Raw genomic sequence first — 20,563 nt, forward strand, 5'->3', positions numbered from 1 at the left:
TTTTAATGAAGTGTATTTGTAGACTATGTGTTACTTTTCCATAGGTAAAGAAACTGCACACCTGGTCTTCACAAGATTGGAGTGTTGTGAAATGGTTTTTTTGTGGAGATAGTTGGTCTATTACCTTCCTCTTGGAGGAGTTGTGTGAGATTTTCTTCAAAATTGTGTCACCCTACTACACTTTAGTTCATTTTAAAGTTAATTCTAGTGGAATTTCAGAATTTGTTACTTCATTTGAAAAATGTTGATGCATTATAAATTAGATTTCCTTAAGAAGAAATCTGACATGTTTTGAATTTGTAACACATACTTGTCTCAAAGGGACTCCTTTCCTGGTAAATAGTGAGACAGTGCTATTCTGTTTTCTAAAATAGTCAAAAACCAGAAAAATGTTCAGTGTTGCCAGGGCTAGCACGACCCATTATAAAAGTTAAAAAAAAAATTGCAACATACTTTAAAGTAATTCAGGACTTAACTTTAGGAAAACTGGCCTATTTACAAATATCTCAGCCCATCTTCATAAATTTTTTTATTCAACAAATATTTATGAGATACCTTAATGCACTAGGGACTGTTATGTCTGCCTAATAACAATTAAAATATTTTATTTCATTGAATATAATTTTGGAAATATTTAAAATAAACGATTAAGGTAGTTACACTTTTATTGGATGTAAGTATTGTCCTTTTAAAAATTATTTTTATACTTTAATTCACATTTTCAATTACTTTTTCTTTTTTATTAGTCTTTTAACCAAGCATGATTGAAAATCAGCAATGTACTTGTTTAAGGAAAAGTAAAGGGAGGACATTCCTCTCTATTTTATTTTAGTTTTTTGGACTAACTGTGTATGTGTTAAATAAAGCTTATTGTTTTCTGTCTTGTTAAGCCCCAAACACATAATTTTGTGGCAGTTAAAAAATGGATAATTATCTGAATTTGTTTCTCTGTCCTCAGGAAGATCATTGCTCCTCTTGTAACTCGTCATGGAAAACTGTGGTCCAACTTCTGGGGGGCCTTGAGTCCTGATGGATACTATGCTCGATCTGAAGATTATGTGGATATTGTTCAAGGGAATAGAGTGTAAGTTACTTGATTGATCTTTTCATGTGAAGTATCTTTATGTAAAGATATGGTCTTATAATATTATATTGAGTTTTCAAACATTTTTTAATCTCTTTCCTTTATGTTAAATGGAAATTTGAAGACCCTGGAGACCACTTGTGATCCTGCAATACTAGTATAAAACTAATATTTTAAAAAATTGTTCTTAATGTCATAAATCTTCAAAGGCACACACTCTCAGTTGTGGTAAATACTAAAAGATAGTGTATGATTACCATGGATAGTCATCTTCTGGTTGTTAGAAGAGTAATATTCTTTAAAGTTTGGAAAGGGAGTTTCATTTAGCTAATTTATTTAGTGGCCAGGATGAACGTTGTTTGATAGCTTATAAAATTTATAAATGAGTCAACAAAAACACCAACAACTAAACCTTCCATCATTTCCTTTTGAAGAATTTTCTGTGTGATATAGATAGTATTCTGCTTCAAAGAGAAGTTTCTTCTCCGTATGATTTTCATTTTCTAGAGTTTGAAAAGAGTATACTTGCTAACAAGTGTGTGTATTATTTATACTTATTTCAGACACAGAAGTTGATATTTTTTAAACTAAAGGATGATCACATTTGAATTAGCTTTTTGCTAAGGTTAAAATAAAGAAGAATGTCATCCTTTTTTTCAAACAGCTGACTTCAACCAGAGTGACAGATATTAAGTTCTTTGCCTAATTTCTCAGATACATCAGCTCAATTAAAGAGGGTTAACGTTTAGAAATGGAGAAGGCGATGGCACCCCACTCCAGTACTCTTGCCTGGAAAATCCGTGGACAAAGGAGCCTGGTAGGCAGCAGTCCATAGGGTCACTAAGAGTTGGACACGACTTTTCACTTTCACTTTTCACTTTTCATGCATTGGAGAAGGAAATGGTAACCCACTCCAATGTTCTTGCCTGGAGAATCCCAGGGACGGGGAAGCCTGGTGGGCTGCCATCTGTGGGGTTGCACAGAGTCGGACATGACTGAAGCGATTTAGCAGCAGCAGCAGCAACATTTAGATAAAAAAACCATACAGTTTTTGCTGAACAGTTGAGTTGTGAAGAGATGTTTTGCTTGTGAAAATTATAATAGGCATGAGAACAGTAATAATTTGAATGATATAAATGTGATAAAGTCTTTTGTTAGCTGCAGTTAAGAAGCATGATAGCTGAGAAAATACTATTACAATCATATTCTGTTGTTTCAAAGTACTTTAATAGTTTCTGTGATGATTTGTATAGACCATATGCCTGATGTTGTCTGTGGGTGTGGCAGAAATAAGGCTTCACAGAAGTGGAAATAGAGAACACATATTTCATTTAAGCTGTTTTAGTTCAACTTCCTGTCATTGTTGTCTAAAGGAAAAGAATAAAGTAGAGGCTTTTGATTTAGTTAATAGAAAAATGTACCTTATGTATAAGAGATGCATAAAAGAATGACATCTTACAACGTGTGTGTGTGTATGTGTGTGTGTATGAAACAGTGTACTCTTTAACCAGTGCTTAATTTCTGAATTCAGTGGGCACACTATATATTTTTGATTGAACATTTCCTTTGAAGCTCATCTAGTAAGACAAAATGATAGTATATATATTGCTTTCAATCTCTGACTATGTTTCCTTGGTCAGGATCTTCCCTTTCTGTTCTGTGAAAGCAAAACATAACCCTTCAGGTGGAACCTCTGTTTTGTTGTTTTTAGGAAACAACAAACTTTGTCTGCTTAGAGTAAGCAGACAAGTGTGGGAAAGAAAGGATGAAATAAACAGTGTCTTCCATCACTTGTGTACTTCAAGCTATGTTTATATCTTCCTTTTTCTACAGACAATTGAGATAGCTTAATGACAGGTTAAAGCGTCTGCCTGCAATGCGGGAGACCCGGGTTCAATCCCTGGGTTGAGAAGATCCCCTGGAGAAGGAAATGGCAACCCACTCCAGTTTTCCTGCCTGGAGAATCCCATGGAGAGAGCCTGGTAGGCTACAGTCTACGGGGTCACAAAGAGTTGGACACGACTGAGCAACTTTCACTCACTCACTCATGTAGTGTTTACCAAATAATCTCATGTATATGTGTGTGTACATATGTTAGATATCATGAGATGTGTTTGTGTATAACTTGACTCCATAGTTTATATATGCAAAATTTTAAACATATAAGACATTTATTTTAAAACCATAAAAGCAAAACTTTAAATATTTTGTATTTGTGGTATTTTGGAATGTCTTATCTTTACTTTCAGAGGGATATGGAATGTCCCATACATGGCTAACGTGTACTTAATTAAAGGAAAGACCCTCCGATCAGAGATGAATGAAAGGAACTATTTTGTTCGTGATAAACTGGATCCTGATATGGCTCTTTGCCGAAATGCTAGAGAAATGGTAGGGAATATGATGATGGCTTGCTTGAATGTCTCTATAAGATGGCTTGCTTTACCAGTTGATGTGTCATTTGTTTTGATGCCCTTTTCTTTCTAATTTGTAAGTACTAGCCAATTTTTTTGGTTCTGTATTGAAATATTGGGAGCAATTATGGAGAATAATTTGCCTGTGCAACACCTGCAGAAACAACTGGAAAAAAGTTTGGCTTAGGCTAACTCACAGGCAACAATAAGATATTCAGTTGTACACATAGATTGGTTACAAATCAACTTTACATTTTTACAAATTTGTCTTTAATTTGAAATTCTATACTTAAAAATCTGACCTAATTAAACTTAATAGTTGAAGCCTGAGTGAAATGATGATTTACATATTTAAGAAAAACACATTCTTATCCTAAAGTCAGTATCCATTTCTCTGTCATTATTAATCCCATACTTTGAAAAAATAGGTTCCTTACCACTAAACTGGGAGAAGGATTAAAATATGTAGTCTGTTTATGTGAAAAATTAATGATACATTGCTAATCTATAATATATTTTCATTATAAAACTTGAAGTGATTGTAGAAAATTGTTTTTCAAAATGTATAAGTGTGTCTTAAAACATAAATGGTTTTATGTTTTGGAAATAATTGGGTTATTCAAATTTGTATAAGCAAATGTATTTATGGTAAAATCAGGAAAGTTGGCAAGTACTTTTTTCTAGTTTAATAAGGCATGTATTACTTGAATATGTTTGTTTTTCCTACAAACTTTTGTCCATTGTTACATTGAATGTACTCAGTACTTGTGATTGTAATTTGTGCTCATGTTTGGCTAATTTGACTCAACAGCGCACCCTGGAATGGCCTCTCTTACACATTTTTTTTTTTTTTTTTTTTCCTTTGTCTAATGAAAACTCTGTTACTAAGGAATGAGCTTGGATTTATGTTTGACCAACAGAAAAACAAAAAAAGGGCTGGAGTTGTTTCTTTATGTGCACTGTAAGCTTTGCTTGTTCTGCATGTTGTCTGTGAAGGACATTTCAGAATGTCAGCTTTTTCTCAAGGGCTGCTATTTTTATTTACCTAAGAATACCTGAGAGAGTGGATGTGCAGGTCAACTTACCCAATCCTTCTCTTCATTTTAGACTTTACAAAGGGAAAAAGACTCCCCTACTCCGGAAACATTCCAAATGCTCAGCCCCCCAAAGGTGTTATTTTTATTTACTTTTATTTTTGTTTATTTACTTAAAATACTAGATACTGTATATTGCCTAAAAGTAAAGTTTCTTTAAGAGTCTTCTTTGCATTTAGCTTGGTGTAAACTGTTGGTATTCACTGGTTCTGAATTTGTATATGTGAGTGTGTGTTTTGTGTGTTGAGGGTAGGCATGTGTGATATTCAACTCTTAGTTCTTTGGACTGATTTGCATTTTATGGGTGACAGATGGAAAAGTTAAATACAAATCACTTTCACTAGTTTCTCCAGTTTTTTTTTAAGGAGAGAAGAGGTAGGAGTATGTATAAAGTACATCCTGATTAAAATGAGATTTGATTACTCTTCACTAATTTTCTTTTTATTAATAACTAACTCTTTTACCATTAAAACAGGTACAAAAAGAAACAACCCTACCTTAATGGTGTTTGCCATATTTATTAGGTTTGGGGCAAGGACAAGAAACTGATTTTCTTTAGTTGCCTCAATGCAGGAGTAATTTCTGTGTTCAGTCTTTAAACATCAGAACATAAAAGTATGAAATAGACTGATAAAATATTGACATTTGAATTTTTGTTTAAAAATGTGATATCTTCTTTGAAAGGAAAAGAAACCAAAAGAGGTACAATTAATTGCACTTTGGCGTCTCAAAAATATTTCTGCTTTCAAACAGGAATTCTTTTTCCCTGATGTCTACATCTAGGACCAATAAGAAAGGGACAAAAACAGTCCTTCTTCCTCTTCTTTTTTTCAGTTGAGTGTCAGTGCTATCAATTAGTTTTGTGTGGTGTCTGAATTCATAATTAATCAAATTCTACTTTTATTTTAAATTATGCATGTTTTATATGAAAAATAAAAATGCATGTTCCTGAATAAGAGATAAAATTTAAAATTAATATCTCTTGTAAAATTTTTCCTGTGGTTAAACTTATTTTCCTATATTTTCCTCCAATATTATTAATACTATTATTTTTTGGCATATAGGGTGTGTTTATGTACATTTCTAATAGACACGAATTTGGAAGACTATTATCAACTGCTAATTACAATATTTCCCATTTTAACAATGACCTCTGGCAGATTTTTGAAAATCCTGTGGTATGTATTTCACGCTCAATTTCATTTATTACTTATTTTTTGTAACTCTAAATGGATATAAATCAATTAGGTTAATAATACAGAAATACAGCAAGAGACTTTAAAGTAGTATTTTTAATTATGTAATCACAGGCCTAATTTATTGTATTTCTTGGCTAAGGACTTTTCTTTTTAAAGACATATTAAGTTTGGATAAGGGAATTATCAGTTTCTTTGATTTCTCCTAATATTTTTGTTATATGTATTTCAAAACACTAATAAATTTTCAGTCTCAATTTCAGAAGAAAATGTTTATGAGTAGCTCATGTATGACAATATTACATTTTGACTTTCAGAAAGAAAATGTAAGAACTTAGTTTGAGAAAATGCATTTTAAAATAAAATAAAAATTCTGTGAATGTACTCTAAAGATAGCTAGAGAAAACTGCAAAGTGGAATCAGCATATAGAGAAAGTCTTAAGTTGAGGAAGCTATGTCCGAAATTATTTCTTTTCTATAATTTTTGAATCATGCAGGAATTAATTCCTTTTTGCCTTAATTGGTTTTCTTTAGGCAACATGGCACATTTATTCAAGGGAAAATACTCTCTAAAATCTATGGTTTTTTTTCCTTGCTAGTAGTCAAGTTTTAAATTACGAAGACTCAATCCACCTGTTGAGAATTGTCTTTTACTTTGTAGAAGTGTTGACTTTGGGGAATAGTAAATTTAATGGTTTCTAAAACTCTATTGCTGGAAAAAGAATATCTTTTGACTTTTTTGTGTGTCTTAAAAGTACTTATGTTTCACTTTAGCAGAGTATCTCCATCTTTCACAGGAGTAGAATTGAAAAGGGGCTCTTTTTTAAAATGTTGAGGATGGAATTACCTATTTTACTTTGGCGCTAAAACTCGGTATTTTGAGAGATACAATTATTTGATTTCTTGGCTAATACTAGCTTCCTGAAAAAAAAGTCCCAAGTTATATCCTGAAGTGTAGATATTTGTGTGAGATTTAAAATCTTTGAAGAGTATGCAATGAATATATCAGAAATCGGAACTGGTTTTCTTTCCATGGCTTTGTTCTAGTTTTGGTAAATTAGCTTGACTGATATGTCTCATGAAGGATATCCCATAGCAAAGTATTTAATATTACCCCATTATCAGAACTACTAAAAAATTAATAAAGTCAGTTTGTTCAATGATATTTGAAAACAGTCTAAAATAAAAAGTTAATATCAATGCTTTAATGTAAAATCTTAGGGTCTTGTTTCTTTAACTTCAAAAAATCTATAATGATGCCAAGAAAGAATACTTAAAAATCTTTAAAAATTCTGAAATGTTATGTATGATTATTTACTTTTAATTTCCCCCCATATTTTGGAATCAGAGAACCAAAAAATATTAAAGGGGATAATGAGTAATTTGATCCTGATAGTGACATACTATGTATAAATTAATTTTGTTAAAGAATTTGAAGATAATTTTGGTTTTTCCATATCTAAAAATATCTGAGTTACATATAAGCAGAGAAATGTAAAACTAAGAATGGCAAATTAATTATCAGGACCCTTTTTAAATGTGGCCTCAAAAGATATATTTCAGACAAATATTTTTTGAAACATATTTTGATTGAAATTATTTTGAGTCCTTACCTCAGTTTTTCCCTACTTGCTTACTATTTGTACATTGCAAAGAGAACACTAAGAATTTTGTTAAACAGTCTAAATATATTTAAGAAACGATCATTATGGATATTGAATCTTAAGATATACCCTTTAAATATTGGGTTTTTAAGTAAAACACTCAACCGAGGAAAAAGATTCCTTAGTTGATATTGATAAAAATTGTTGTATCTTAGTGTGTGGTTGTTGTGTCAGTGATTGGGTTAAGAGAAGATTCGGGTTCATGAGTTAGTATAAAGAGGATCGATTTTTCAATACATGGTCTTAAACCTTAATTTCAGTTAACTGAAAGTTATGATAATGTTAGTAACCCCATTGAGCATTCTTTGATACTAATCTAAAGCTAAAGTGAAAATGCACATTTTGAATATATTTTAAAAAATCAAAATTATTTTAGAGTAATTCACTATAAAAGTATATAAGCAAGACCAAGTTGATTAATTTGCTAATTTTTACTAAGGTTTGTTGCTAGAGTTATATTCCCTATCTTTCACTTTTAAAAACATGTATTTGCCTACGCCTATGTATAACTGTCCTGGAGAAGGACATGGCAGCCCACTCCATTATCCTTACCTGGAGAATCCCCACGGACAGAGGAGCCTGGTGGGCTACAGTCGGACATGACTAAGCACACACAACTCATGTATATCCATAGAATATAGCATACAAATATAGACAGTATAAGATTACTCAGAATTTAACATAGAGTTATAAATCTGCATAAATAAAAACTTTGCATTTCACAGAATGTTTTAAACATACAAAAAAAATCAGGCAAAGTTTAGAAAACATAAACTCTGGTTTCTGAAAGTTTCTATTTTGTCTACTACACATAGATAGATCAGTCGCTCAGTCGCGTCCGACTCTTTGTGACCCCATGAATCGCAGCACGCCAGGCCTCCCTATCCATCACCAACTCCCGGAGTTCACTCAGACTCACGTGCATCGAGTCAGTGATGCCATCCAGCCATCTCATCCTCTGTCGTCCCCTTCTCGTCTTGCCCCCAATCCCTCCCAGCATCAGAGTCTTTTCCAATGAGTCAACTCTTCATATGAGGTGGCTAAAGTACTGGAGTTTCAGCTTTAGCATCATTCCTTCCAAAGAAATCCCAGGGCTGATCTCCTTCAGAATGGACTGGTTGGATCTCCTTGCAGTCCAAGGGACTCTCAAGAGTCTTCTCCAACACCACAGTTCAAAAGCATCAATTCTTCGGCACTCAGCCTTCTTCACAGTCCAACTCTCACATCCATACATGACCACAGGAAAAACCATAGCCTTGACTAGACGAACCTTTGTTGGCAAAGTAACGTCTCTGCTTTTGAATATGCTATCTAGGTTGGTCATAACTTTCCTTCCAAGGGGTAAGCATCTTTTAATTTCATGGCTGCAGTCACCATCTGCAGTGATTTTGGAGCCCAGAAAAAATAAAGTCTGACACTGTTTCCACTGTTTCCCCATCTATTTCCCATGAAGTGATGGGACTGGATGCCATGATCTTCATTTTCTGAATGTTGAGCTTTAAGCCAAATTTTCACTCTCCACTTTCACCTTCATCAAGAGGCTTTTTAGTTCCTCTTCACTTTCTGCCCTAAGGGTGGTGTCATCTGCATATCTGAGGTTATTGATATTTCTCCTGGTACACATAGTCATTTATAAATTGCTTGAGCAGTTTCTAAGGTGCATATACTTTATATTTTCCTTTAAAGTATTCATGGAAAGGTTTTTGCTTTAATCTGAGCAATGATTTTTTTTCCCCCCCGTAGGACTGGAAGGAAAAGTATATAAACAGAGATTACTCAAAGATTTTCACTGAAAATATAGTTGAACAGGTTTGTATTGGAAATTACTATGATATATAGAGCATTTTTGTTATATTAGTAGCAAATATTATTAACGTAATACTCTCTAGCAGAGGGTGTTGTGAAAGTAGAGAAACTGTCCTTTAAGTAAAGTTCATGTGACTTAATTACCAATTTTATAGCCTTGAAGGTCATATAGTTTAACATGTAGAAAAATGAAAATTAGCAGTAATATTAAGGTCATGCTATTTTTTTTAGCATACTCCCAATGTCATAACCATTTCAGAAATAAATTTTTAACAGATCTCTGGTGTAAGCCTCTTTCAATAAAAGTTAATCTTTGAAGAAATTGGACTCCAAACATCACTTCTCAAAGAGGTTTCTTTCAAAAATGAACTCTGGTTTAGATTAATGTTCCAAATTTTTGCTAATACCTTATTTCCGAGAATGTAAAGGGCCTTTAATTCTGAGATGCTGTTATCTTGTTCACTGTGAGAAAGGAAAAAAAATACTGCCAATTAAACTATGACGCACATTGAAAGAGCTATGCTAGACTTACTGAGGCAAAGGTGTTGTATGTCATAGGGCACTGTATACAGAATAACATTTCATTTCAATGACAAATCATAATGTATCATTTAAAAAGATGTCTCGAAGAGCAGATTAACAAATGTAACACCAACTAAATGTGTGTATGCATTTGCACACATACAGATGCATACATGACACATGTTGAGAACAGAATCAATATCTGACCAGGTGTACATTCCCTGTGTCATTAGCAACTCTATCACAATGGCTGCCTAGCCAACTGTGAGTCTAAGAACACGTCTTGATTTCATAGAGGTTAAAATGCAAAAAAAAGTCTTAGAAATTGTTTTTTAAAAATCTATTGTTTGTAACAGTAGTGTCAGCATTGTTGGGCAAACTTCTTAAAAAGACATCTAAGTGAGATAAATACTGAACATTACTTTTGAAATGCCATTTGTTTGTAAAAAGTCACAAAATGTTACTCTCTTAATGGTAGTGTCATGTTTTATACGTAGCCTTGTCCAGATGTTTTTTGGTTTCCTATATTTTCTGAAAAAGCCTGTGATGAATTGGTGGAAGAAATGGAGCATTATGGCCAGTGGTCTGGTGGGAAACATCATGTAAGTTGTCATTTTACATTAAGAACTAAAATGTATATGTGGGGCAAGGAGGAGTATAGGTATTTAGAGAAAGTGGAGGAGGTTTGTCCTTTTTGTCTTACATCTCTTGGTCCTAGATCTCAATGAAGGGGCTACCCAGGGCTGTCAAGAGAACTATATTTTTTCATCCAATTCTGCCAATTGTTTTTTAACATTTAATCTATCTGGGCCTCAATTTCATCTCCAATTACATGGTGCGATCCTTCAGGGTCTGTGTCCCCTGACTGGGGATGGTAAGGTCATATAGGCCTATTGTGTGATATTGCTCTTCTCTAAGTGCCCCCCTCCCCTTTTTTTTTAATTCTCTGTGTTTTCACAGTGAGCTATAGTGAAAATACCAAAACAAAGTTTATCTGGTTGACTGCCAAAGCTATTTTTTTGTGTGTAAACATAGGAAGAAGGAATCTGTTTGAATGCCTTTGGTGTAATTCAGTACTGCATTTGCATTCAAAGACTTGGCAGGAGGCCTTACTGTTGGTGGTTCAATGTCTTTCTTTTCCTCCGAGAACCCACAGATGCCAGCTCCTTTATAGTACCAAGGAATTGTAGTGGAATACTCTGGAATATTAATGCCTCTGCTCAAATATATACCCACCTAGTCAGCTGATCAGGAAGGCAGAAGTTTGAAATATGAGGAAGAACTTGAAGTTGGCAGGTTGTAGGAAAATGAAAACCAATCCTGGAAGGAATTTGGGGGCCACAAGATAGAAGTGAGGAGATTAACAGGTAAAGTTTATTTTCAGTGACAGGTAGTAGTCCAAGGTGCAGACAAACAAGATCTATGCCCATCAAGCAGCTAAGACTTCCTGAGGGGTCACTGTAAAACAAAAAATAAAAAATTCACTTTTAAGGGGACATGGAAAGGCTTTGGTGATCAGTTGTATTTATTTTCTCATTAGACCTCACATATCTGTTAAATAAATATGAAAGCAGTCTACTTACTCTGTAATAGTTTGTTTCATCATTGATACATTTGCAAAGCTGTGTTATCTAAGTTATTTTGATAGTTTTGCAATTAAAGCAGATGGTACACCATAATTGAACTGTTATTTTTATTGTCTATTATGATCTTGTGGTTGAAAAAATTTCCAAGACAAAGTGAGTGTGAATTGCCCATGGACCACACTTTATGATGTCATGAATGCTCTTTCCAGGATAGCCGTATATCTGGTGGCTATGAAAATGTCCCAACCGATGATATCCACATGAAGCAAATTGGTCTGGAGAATGTATGGCTTCATTTTATCCGGGAGTTTATTGCGCCAGTCACGCTGAAAGTCTTTGCAGGCTATTATACTAAGGTAGTTATCCTCCCACCACTGGTACCTACTCCTACCAGTTTTTACCCAAATGTGCTATTTTATGTTTTTATTGATAAGCAAATCCATTAGTTTACTTTGCTTTTTTTAGGGATTTGCACTCTTGAATTTTGTAGTAAAATACTCCCCTGAAAGACAGCGCTCCCTTCGCCCTCATCATGATGCTTCTACATTTACCATCAACATTGCACTCAATAATGTGGGAGAAGATTTTCAGGTAATTATGGTTTTTCTATATTACATTTTTTCAAAACAAATATGTCATTATGAAATGGCCTTTGCCTTATCTTTTTTTTTTTTTTTTTTAGATTCTGCTTAGATAGCATCATTTGAATTTTATCACTCATTAAAAATGAAATATAATAAGTTGATACATTTATTTCTCTATCCTTTTAGGGAGGTGGATGCAAATTTCTAAGGTACAATTGCTCTATTGAGTCACCAAGGAAAGGCTGGAGTTTCATGCATCCAGGGAGACTCACCCATCTGCATGAAGGACTTCCTGTAAAAAATGGAACAAGATACATTGCTGTGTCATTTATAGATCCCTAAGTTATTTTCTTTTCATTGAATGAATTTTGTTTTGGAATGGATGACTGGCATGAACATGCCTTTGAAGTCCTTGAGAAGATGAAAGGAGTATTTAAATAACTTCCACAGAACAACTTCACTTTAGGCTAAACATTTGAAAAACTTTTCCTAAAAAAATTGTTTGATATTTCTAAATGTCTGCTCTGAGCCTTAAAACACAGATTGAAGAAGAGAAAGGAAAAAAAAATGTAAAAGCAATTATTTATTTCTATGACTTATTGTCTCTGAAAATAATGACAATTTTCCAAATTTGTGTTTTAGTTGATTCAGGTACAGATGTACAAGTGACAAATGAGAGTAATAATATTTCCTTATTAAAAGAGTGGGAAGAATTTTATCAACATGTAGACAAAATGGATATAAATGAAAATTTCAAGTTTTGAAATGCAGGAAAACTGGAGTTCTAACTGAATTTGTATGCAACCAATTGCATAAGTACTTTTTTTGACCACCTATATTGGGACCTTTTTTGGTGGTTATTGAAGGAATATGAGGAACAATATATAAAACAATGTTTTTCCTCAAGAAACGTAGCACAAAATACAACTGAAGTGCATATCCAGTGGAAAACATTTTTGTTTAGATTATTAGATTAGTTTTTACATTTGCCTTAGAAATCAAGCCTTATGTTCCTTCAGATAAATTTTCCAAGGTGGATTAGATTTAGTAGATGTTAGATTTAGGAAAGCTTTCAAGTCTTTTGATTTCTTAAAAGCACATCAGACATCAACTTGAGATCAGCAAGTGTCCTTATGTCAAGACAGGGTCATTTTTAATTCTAGAAAATAAGGAAAAGGAAAATTTCATTGAGATTTAATAGTAACACATGATTTTTTTTTTTTTTAATAAAACTCTAAGTACTTGAATTTTATATCAGGAAAATAAAGTTGGTGAGCCTTTGTTCTTCCCTTTTACCGTCTGTCTTCCTCCTAATTCTTTTTTTCAGGAGGGTGATTCACTTTTTTGTCTTCACAGCATAGTCTCCATTTTATCCTTCTTACTGCTTTTATTACTTTTCTTTTATCCCACTTTCAAAAAATTCCCCGACACAATTTTGTGACTTGATTTTTTTCACCATTATTCTGAGTGAGGTTTAAATAGTCTCAATGTAGCTACTGTTTTTAATTTAAAGGTTAAACTTGAAAAAAAGTTTTAAGTCATGGTGCCAAATTTCATTTTTCTAACACTGTGTGTTAGAAAATTATGAAAAATAAAATAATTTAAAATGTTTCTGTTCTCTTTATTATTTGTCATTTATGTTTAGAAGAGAATGATGGTGGAGTGGACTGAAAGAATATCTAAATAGAATAAGCTATGATTTTATTTTGCTTGGTATGTTTACTGATATCAGAACTAAATGAACACTATTTATTGAATTTCCAATTGAATTGTAGTATCTTCGATTTCAGACTGACTAGGGATTTCATCTGATTTAATTCACAAGTGAGAAAATAGACAAAACATGTGTTTATTATGTATTTATTTATTCAGTGGTGCTTTTGAAGTCCCTACTATGGTCCAGGCACGGGCCCAGTCACTAAAAATGTGGTGAACAAAATGTTATAATTACTGAGAGATGGATTTAGGAGATAAAGAGTTGAAATTCTACCTTGTTTCTGCTCTTTAGTAGCACTTCATATCCAATAATTTCTACTATCCATCAGTTTGGTAGAAGACATATTTTATTATTTGTGAATTATGCTATTGTACTTCAAGGATGCTCTTCTAAATATGTATTGCTATGGCATGGATACCAACTGTTCAGAACAGACTTTGGTTATAAAAAACAGTTCCACTAGTGCAAGCCAGCTTAATGTCCCTTGTGGTACACTTCACATGAAAGACATAAGTAGGTCCTAATTCTTTACAGTTGTGGGTGGTGATTTATAGTAACTGTTTTAATCTCATTCCATGTTTCCAGAATTTGGATGAGGGCAACCAACTGAGCATAGTTTCTACGTTCCCCCTCATCCCAGACTTCCTGAAATGATATGAAGTATACTTTTAAAAAGAACAATTCGTGATTACTGAAAGTGTGACAAATGCCCATAAGTAGATCAAAAATTTGGAAGATGGAAAACAGGCAGGATTAGATGGCTAGAGGAAGCTGTAACTTGACACATGTTCAGCTTTGGCAACCAATAATCTGTTCTCTGTTTCTGTGAGTTCAGTTGTTTTAATTCCATATATAAGTGAGAACACACTTATTTGTCTTTGTCTGATTTACTTCACTTACTACAATGCTCTTGAGCCTCATCCAGGTTGTCACAAATGGCAATATTTCTTTTTCATGGTTGAATTATATTCCTCCCCTTGCAAATGTGTGCATATGTGTGCATGTGTATACACATCATATTTTCCATTTTCTTTAACCATTCATCGATTAATAGACACTTTAGGTTGTTTCTATATCTTTGCCGTTGTAAGTAATACTGCAGTGAACATGGGAGTGCAAACAACTTTTGGGGGTAATGATTTTGTTTCCTTTGGGTATATTCTCAGAAGTGGAAAATCATATCATTGCAATTCTTAATTTTTTGAGGAACTAAAATCTTTTACTATGAAAATATATTTGTGTACTAATTTTTAATTTAAAGAAAGATAAAAACAGTAGAAAGAAAGAAGCAATCCTATTTGTAATTTAATTTGAATAAAGGAAGTGTATTAATGTCAATAGTAAGTATTGGTGACTGTGAGTACATGTATATGAGTGTGTGTGTGTGTGTGTGTACATATATTACTGAAGGGCTTTAAATGCTAATCTTGGCATTTCTTCTAATTCTTAATGTGCATAGGAATCAAAGTGAATATTTTCCTTTAGTATGGATATTTTAGTAATAGTCCAATATGTTAATTTTCTTCCCTCTGCTTTATTTTTGAAAAATACTAGCACTGTACCTTTATTGGTAACTTACCTAATAGATCAAGCACCTTTCTGGAGAATAAACATGGAGAACAATTAACATATAAAGTGAGTGATCCATGCTAATGGCAGAATCTCTTTGCATATTCCTTCATTCCTGTCTTCCTGTCTGTGAAATATCTTTCTTAATTTCATTGCTTGCTAAGCCCTAAAGCCTATCTTGTATGATGTTTTTGGGGCCTGTCATTCATTGGAATACAGAGTGGTTCATACAACAAATCCCTTCAAGTTGTAGGAAAGTCAAACAAAATTATCAGTTAAGAGTCAGTTTCAGTAAACACCTAGATACTGGGTGTTTTGGAAAATTGAAGTCTTCAAGACTTCATGAAAGCAGCCTTTGTTAAGCAACATTGTTTATCTGTGATGTTTCAGAATAGCAAGCTCCATACTTCTTTTAGTATGAGTCTTTGTATAAAAAGCCATTGGAGAGAAACAGGGGCAAATACATAAAGCTCTTCAATGAAAGCAATGAATTTTGGATTACATTTAAAGAGAAATACACTAAGAAGTAATGAAAGAGTAGAAAACTGTACACACAAACATGCTTTAAAAATCCAAAACACTATATTGCTAAGTTATTCTAGTACAAAGAAACAGAAAATTGGAAAGGTGGATATATACACTAGGGATATGTGGACTTTATAAATTTTGAATCGTCCTGCAGTTTTCTTTTTAATTTTAAAGATTGTTTTTAATATTTTAGTTTTATTCTTAATAGATTGAAATAAATTAGAAAATATTCATTTGGAAAAGTAAGTTATTTGCTGATTTTTGACGTGGTATTTATTTTTTTGGTAAATCAAGTAACAATGATAATTTTTACCATGCTATTCTATCTTGACTGAAAATGATTTAAAAATCTGATTACTTAAACTATTTTGAAAAATTAGAAAAGAATTTCTACCTATTTAACAATACAAAGCAAGTTAACAACTTAAAGAACAGTTTTAACAAAATAAAAGGAAAACATCATGCATGCTATCAGTAATTTAAGGAAAATATTGTTCCTTTCAAATTATCTTCATCCTAAAGTAAATATTAGATTGCAAAAGAGAATTAAGGGATGTAGAAGGAGAAAAAAAAAATCATGTAGATTTTAATAAGTAGTGAACTTCTCTGTGCTTAATTATAAAATCATTTTATTTATTTATTGAAAGGAGCTCAGCTGGGTGCTCTGTGATGACCTATAGGTGGTGAGTGGGGTGGGAGGGAGGCTAAAGAGGGGATATATGTATACATATAGCTGATTCACATTGTTGTACAGCAGAAACTAATACAATATTGTAAAATAATTTTAAAAATAGCTTTAGAAGACATTTTTCTTAACACTGGTTTAAGTTCAGTAACTTTTCCTTTAGGAATGTAGTCTGCAATGATAGAAAGAGTCCTTAAGGAAATCACATCATGATATAAAATCCTGCATCTACTCAGGAGAATTTTATATTTGACAGAGCTTCCCTAGTGGCTCAGACAGTAAAGAATCCACCTGCAATGCGGAAGATCTGGGTTTGATCCCTGGGTTGGGGATTCCCCTGGAGGAGGGCATGGCAACCCACTCCAGTATTCTTGCCTGGAGAATCACTAAGGACAGAGAAGCCTGGCAAGCTACAGTGCATGGGGTTGCAGAGTCGGACATGACTAGGTGGCTAAGCACACAGCACAACTTCCAGGTGAGAAATGGACAAATTAAAGCATAACTTTCTTCTATTGAGCATAAATGATTAGATAATTGAAAATGCATATTTAAAAATGAGATTATTAAATTTTATTATTTTCATTTGTGTTTATATAAATATACATGTTACAAATCATGATAAATTATGACATCAGAGCCCCACCTTGTGGCCAATGTAGAACACTAAATAGAGTCTGACCTTTAAGCAAAAACCAAAAGCCTTTACATTTTTTTTCAAATTCATGCTTTCATGATGTACTCTGCATACAAGTTAAATAAGCAGGGTGACAATATACAGCCTTGATGTACTCCTTTTCCTATTTTGAACCAGTATGTTGTTCCATGTCCAGTTCTAACAGTTGCTTCCTGACCTGCATACACGTTTCTCAAGAGGGAGGTCAGGTGGTCTGGTATTCCCATCTCTTTCAGAATTATTAACTTATATGCAGTACATCATGAGAAACACTGGGCTGGAGGAAACAACCTGGAATCAAGATTGCCCGGAGAAATATCAATAACCTCAGATATGCAGATGACACCACCCTTGTGGCAGAAAGTGAAGAACTAAAGAGCCTCTTGATAAAAGTGAAGGAGGAGAGTGAAAAAGTTGGCTTAAAGCTCAACATTCAGAAAAAGAAGATCATGGCATCCGGTCCCATCACTTCATAGCAAATAGATGGGGAAACAGTGGAAACAGTGTCAGACTTTATTTTTTTGGGCTCCAAAATCACTGCATATGGTGACTGTAGCCATGAAATTAAAAGATGCTTACTCCTTGGAAGGAAAGTTATGACCAACCTAGACAGCATATTCAAAAGCAGAGACATTACTTTGTCAACAAAGGTCCGTCTAGTCAAGGCTATGGTTCTTCCAGTATTCATGTATGGATGTGATAGTTGGACTATAAAGAAAGCTGAGCACCGAATAATTGATGCTTTTGAATGGTGGTGTTGGAGAAGACTCTTGAAAGTCCCTTGGACTGCAAGGAGATCCAACCGGTCCATCCTAAAAGAGATCAGTCTTGGGTGTTCATTGGAAGGACTGATTTTGAAACTGAAATTCGAATACTTTGACCGCCTGATGTGAAGAGCTGACTCATTGGAAAAGACCCTGATGCTGGGAAAGATTGAGGGCAGGAGGAGAAGGGGACAACAGAGGATAAGATGCCTGGATTGAATCACTGACTCGATGCACATGAGTTTGGGTGAACTCTGGGAGTTGTTGATGGACAGGGCAGCCTGGCGTGCTGCAATTCATGGGGTCCAAAGAGTCGGACATGACTGAGCGACTGAACTGAACTGAACATGCTTTCAAATTTTTTCATGAGAGATCTGACAGAATGTGGTCCACTGGAGAAGGGAATGGCAAACCACTTCAGTATTCTTGCCTTGAGAACCCCATGAACAGTATGAAAAGGCAAAATGATAGGATACTGAAAAAGGAACTCCCCAGGTCAGTAGGTGCCCAATATGCTACTGATCAGTGGAGAAATAACTCCAGAAAGAATGAAGGGATGGAGCCAAAGGAAAAAGAATACCCAGCTGTGGATGTGACTGGTGATAGAAGCAAGGTCCGATCTGTAAAGAGCAATATTGCATAGGAACCTGGAATGTCAGGTCCATGAATCAAGGCAAATTGGAAGTGGTCAAACAAGAGATGGCAAGAGTGAATGTCAACATTCTAGGAATCAGAGAACTCAAATGGACTGGAATGGGTGAATTTAACTCAGATGACCATTATATCTACTACTGCGGGCAGGAATCCCTCAGAAGAAATGGAGTAGCCATCATGGTCAACAAAAGAGTCCAAAATGCAGTACTTGGATGCAGTCTCAAAAATGACAGAATGATCTCTGTTCATTTCCAAGGCAAACCATTCAATATCACAGTAATCCAAGTCTATGCCCAACCAGTAACGCTGAAGAAGCTGAAGTTGAACGGTTCTATGAAGACCTACAAGACCTTTTAGAACTAACACCCAAAAAAGATGTCCTTTTCATTATAGGGGACTGGAATGCAAAAGTAGGAAGTCAAGAAACATCTGGAGTAACAGGAAAATTTGGCCTTGGAATACGGAATGAAGCAGGGCAAAGACTAATAAGAGTTTTGCCAAGAAAATGCACTAGTTATAACAAACACCCTCTTCCAACAACACAAGAGAAATCTCTATACATGGACATCACCAGATGGTCAACACTGAAAGCAGATTGATTATATTCTTTGCAGCCAAAGATGGAGAAGCTCTATATAGTCAGCAAAAACAAGACCAGGAGCTGACTGTGGCTCAGATCATGAACTCCTTATTGCCAAATTCAGACTTAAATTGAAGAAAGTAGGGAAAACCACTAGACCATTCAGGTATGACCTAAATCAAATCCCTTATGATTATACAGTGGAAGTGAGAAGTAGATTTAAGGGCCTAGCTCTGATAGAGTGCCTGATGAACTATGGAATGAGGTTCATGACATTGTACAGGAGGCAGGGATCAAGACCATCCCCATGGAAAAGAAATGCAAAAAAGCAAAATGGCTTTCTGTGGAGGCCTTACAAATAGCTGTGAAAAGAAGAGAAGCGAAAAGCAAATGAGAAAAGGAAAGATATAAGCATCTGAATGCAGAGTTTCAAAGAATAGCAAGAAGAGATAAGAAAGCCTTCCTCAGGGATCAATGCAAAGAAATAGAGGGAAACAACAGAATGGGAAAGACTAGAGATCTCTTCAAGAAAATTAGAGATACCAAAGGAACATTTCATGCAAAGATGGGCTCAATAAAGGACAGAAATGCTACGGACCTAACAGAAGCAGAAGATATTAAGAAGAGGTGGCAAGAATACACAGAAGAACTGTAAAAAAAAGATCTTCACGACCCAGATAATCACGACGGTGTGATCACTGACCTAGAGCCAGACATACTGGAATGTGAAGTCAAGTGGGCCTTAGAAAGCATCACTACAAACAAAGTTAGTGAAGGTGATGAAATTCCAGTTGAGCTCTTTCAAATCCTGAAAGATGATGCTGTGAAAGTGCTGCACTCAATATGCCAGCAAATTTGGAAAACTCAGCAGTGGCCACAGGACTGGAAAAGGTCAGTTTTCATTCCAATCCCTATGAAAGGCAATGCCAAAGAATGCTCAAACTACTGCACAATTGCACTCATCTCACATGCTAGTAAAGTAATGCTCAAAATTCTCCAAGTCAGGCTTCAGCAATACTTGAACCATGAACTTCCTGATGTTCAAGCTGGTTTTAGAAAAGGCAGAGGAACCAGAGATCAGATTGCCAACATCCGCTGGATCATGGAAAAAGCAAGAGAGTTCCAGAAAAACATCTATTTCTGCTTTATTGACTATGCCAAAGCCTTTGACTGTGTGGATCACAATAAACTGTGCAAAATTCTTCAAGAGATGGGAATACCAGACCACCTGACCTGCCTCTTGAGAAACCTGTATGCAGGTCAGGAAGCAACAGTTAGTACTGGACATGGAACAACAGACTGGTTCCAAATAGGAAAAGGAGTACATCAAGGCTGTATATCGTCACCCTGATTATTTAACTTCTATGCAGAGTACCTCATGAGAAATGCTGGACTGGAAGAAACACAAGCTGGAATCAAGATTGCCGGGAGAAATATCAATAA

At 34.5% G+C, this 20,563-nt stretch overlaps 1 protein-coding gene across 2 annotated transcripts in view; it reads left to right on the top strand.

Annotated features, from left to right (window-relative positions):
- PLOD2 (procollagen-lysine,2-oxoglutarate 5-dioxygenase 2) overlaps positions 1-13,561 on the top strand; it is a 125,243-nt gene extending 111,682 nt beyond the window's left edge. The window contains exons 12-20 of one of the 2 annotated variants that reach the window (XM_055569416.1): positions 959-1,084; positions 3,334-3,475; positions 4,606-4,668; positions 5,657-5,770; positions 9,196-9,261; positions 10,278-10,382; positions 11,576-11,722; positions 11,832-11,957; positions 12,137-13,561. In XM_055569416.1, coding sequence (XP_055425391.1) covers positions 959-1,084; positions 3,334-3,475; positions 4,606-4,668; positions 5,657-5,770; positions 9,196-9,261; positions 10,278-10,382; positions 11,576-11,722; positions 11,832-11,957; positions 12,137-12,292 — 1,045 coding nt within the window. In that variant the 3' untranslated portion in view covers positions 12,293-13,561. The remainder of the gene's footprint in view (positions 1-958; positions 1,085-3,333; positions 3,476-4,605; positions 4,669-5,656; positions 5,771-9,195; positions 9,262-10,277; positions 10,383-11,575; positions 11,723-11,831; positions 11,958-12,136) is intronic. The other variant, XM_055569417.1, reaches the window with a different exon arrangement.
- Positions 13,562-20,563: the final 7,002 nt, after the last annotated feature.

This window comes from Bubalus kerabau, chromosome 2 (genome assembly GCF_029407905.1).
Source record: "Bubalus kerabau isolate K-KA32 ecotype Philippines breed swamp buffalo chromosome 2, PCC_UOA_SB_1v2, whole genome shotgun sequence".
NCBI classification, from domain to species: Eukaryota; Metazoa; Chordata; class Mammalia; order Artiodactyla; family Bovidae; genus Bubalus; species Bubalus kerabau.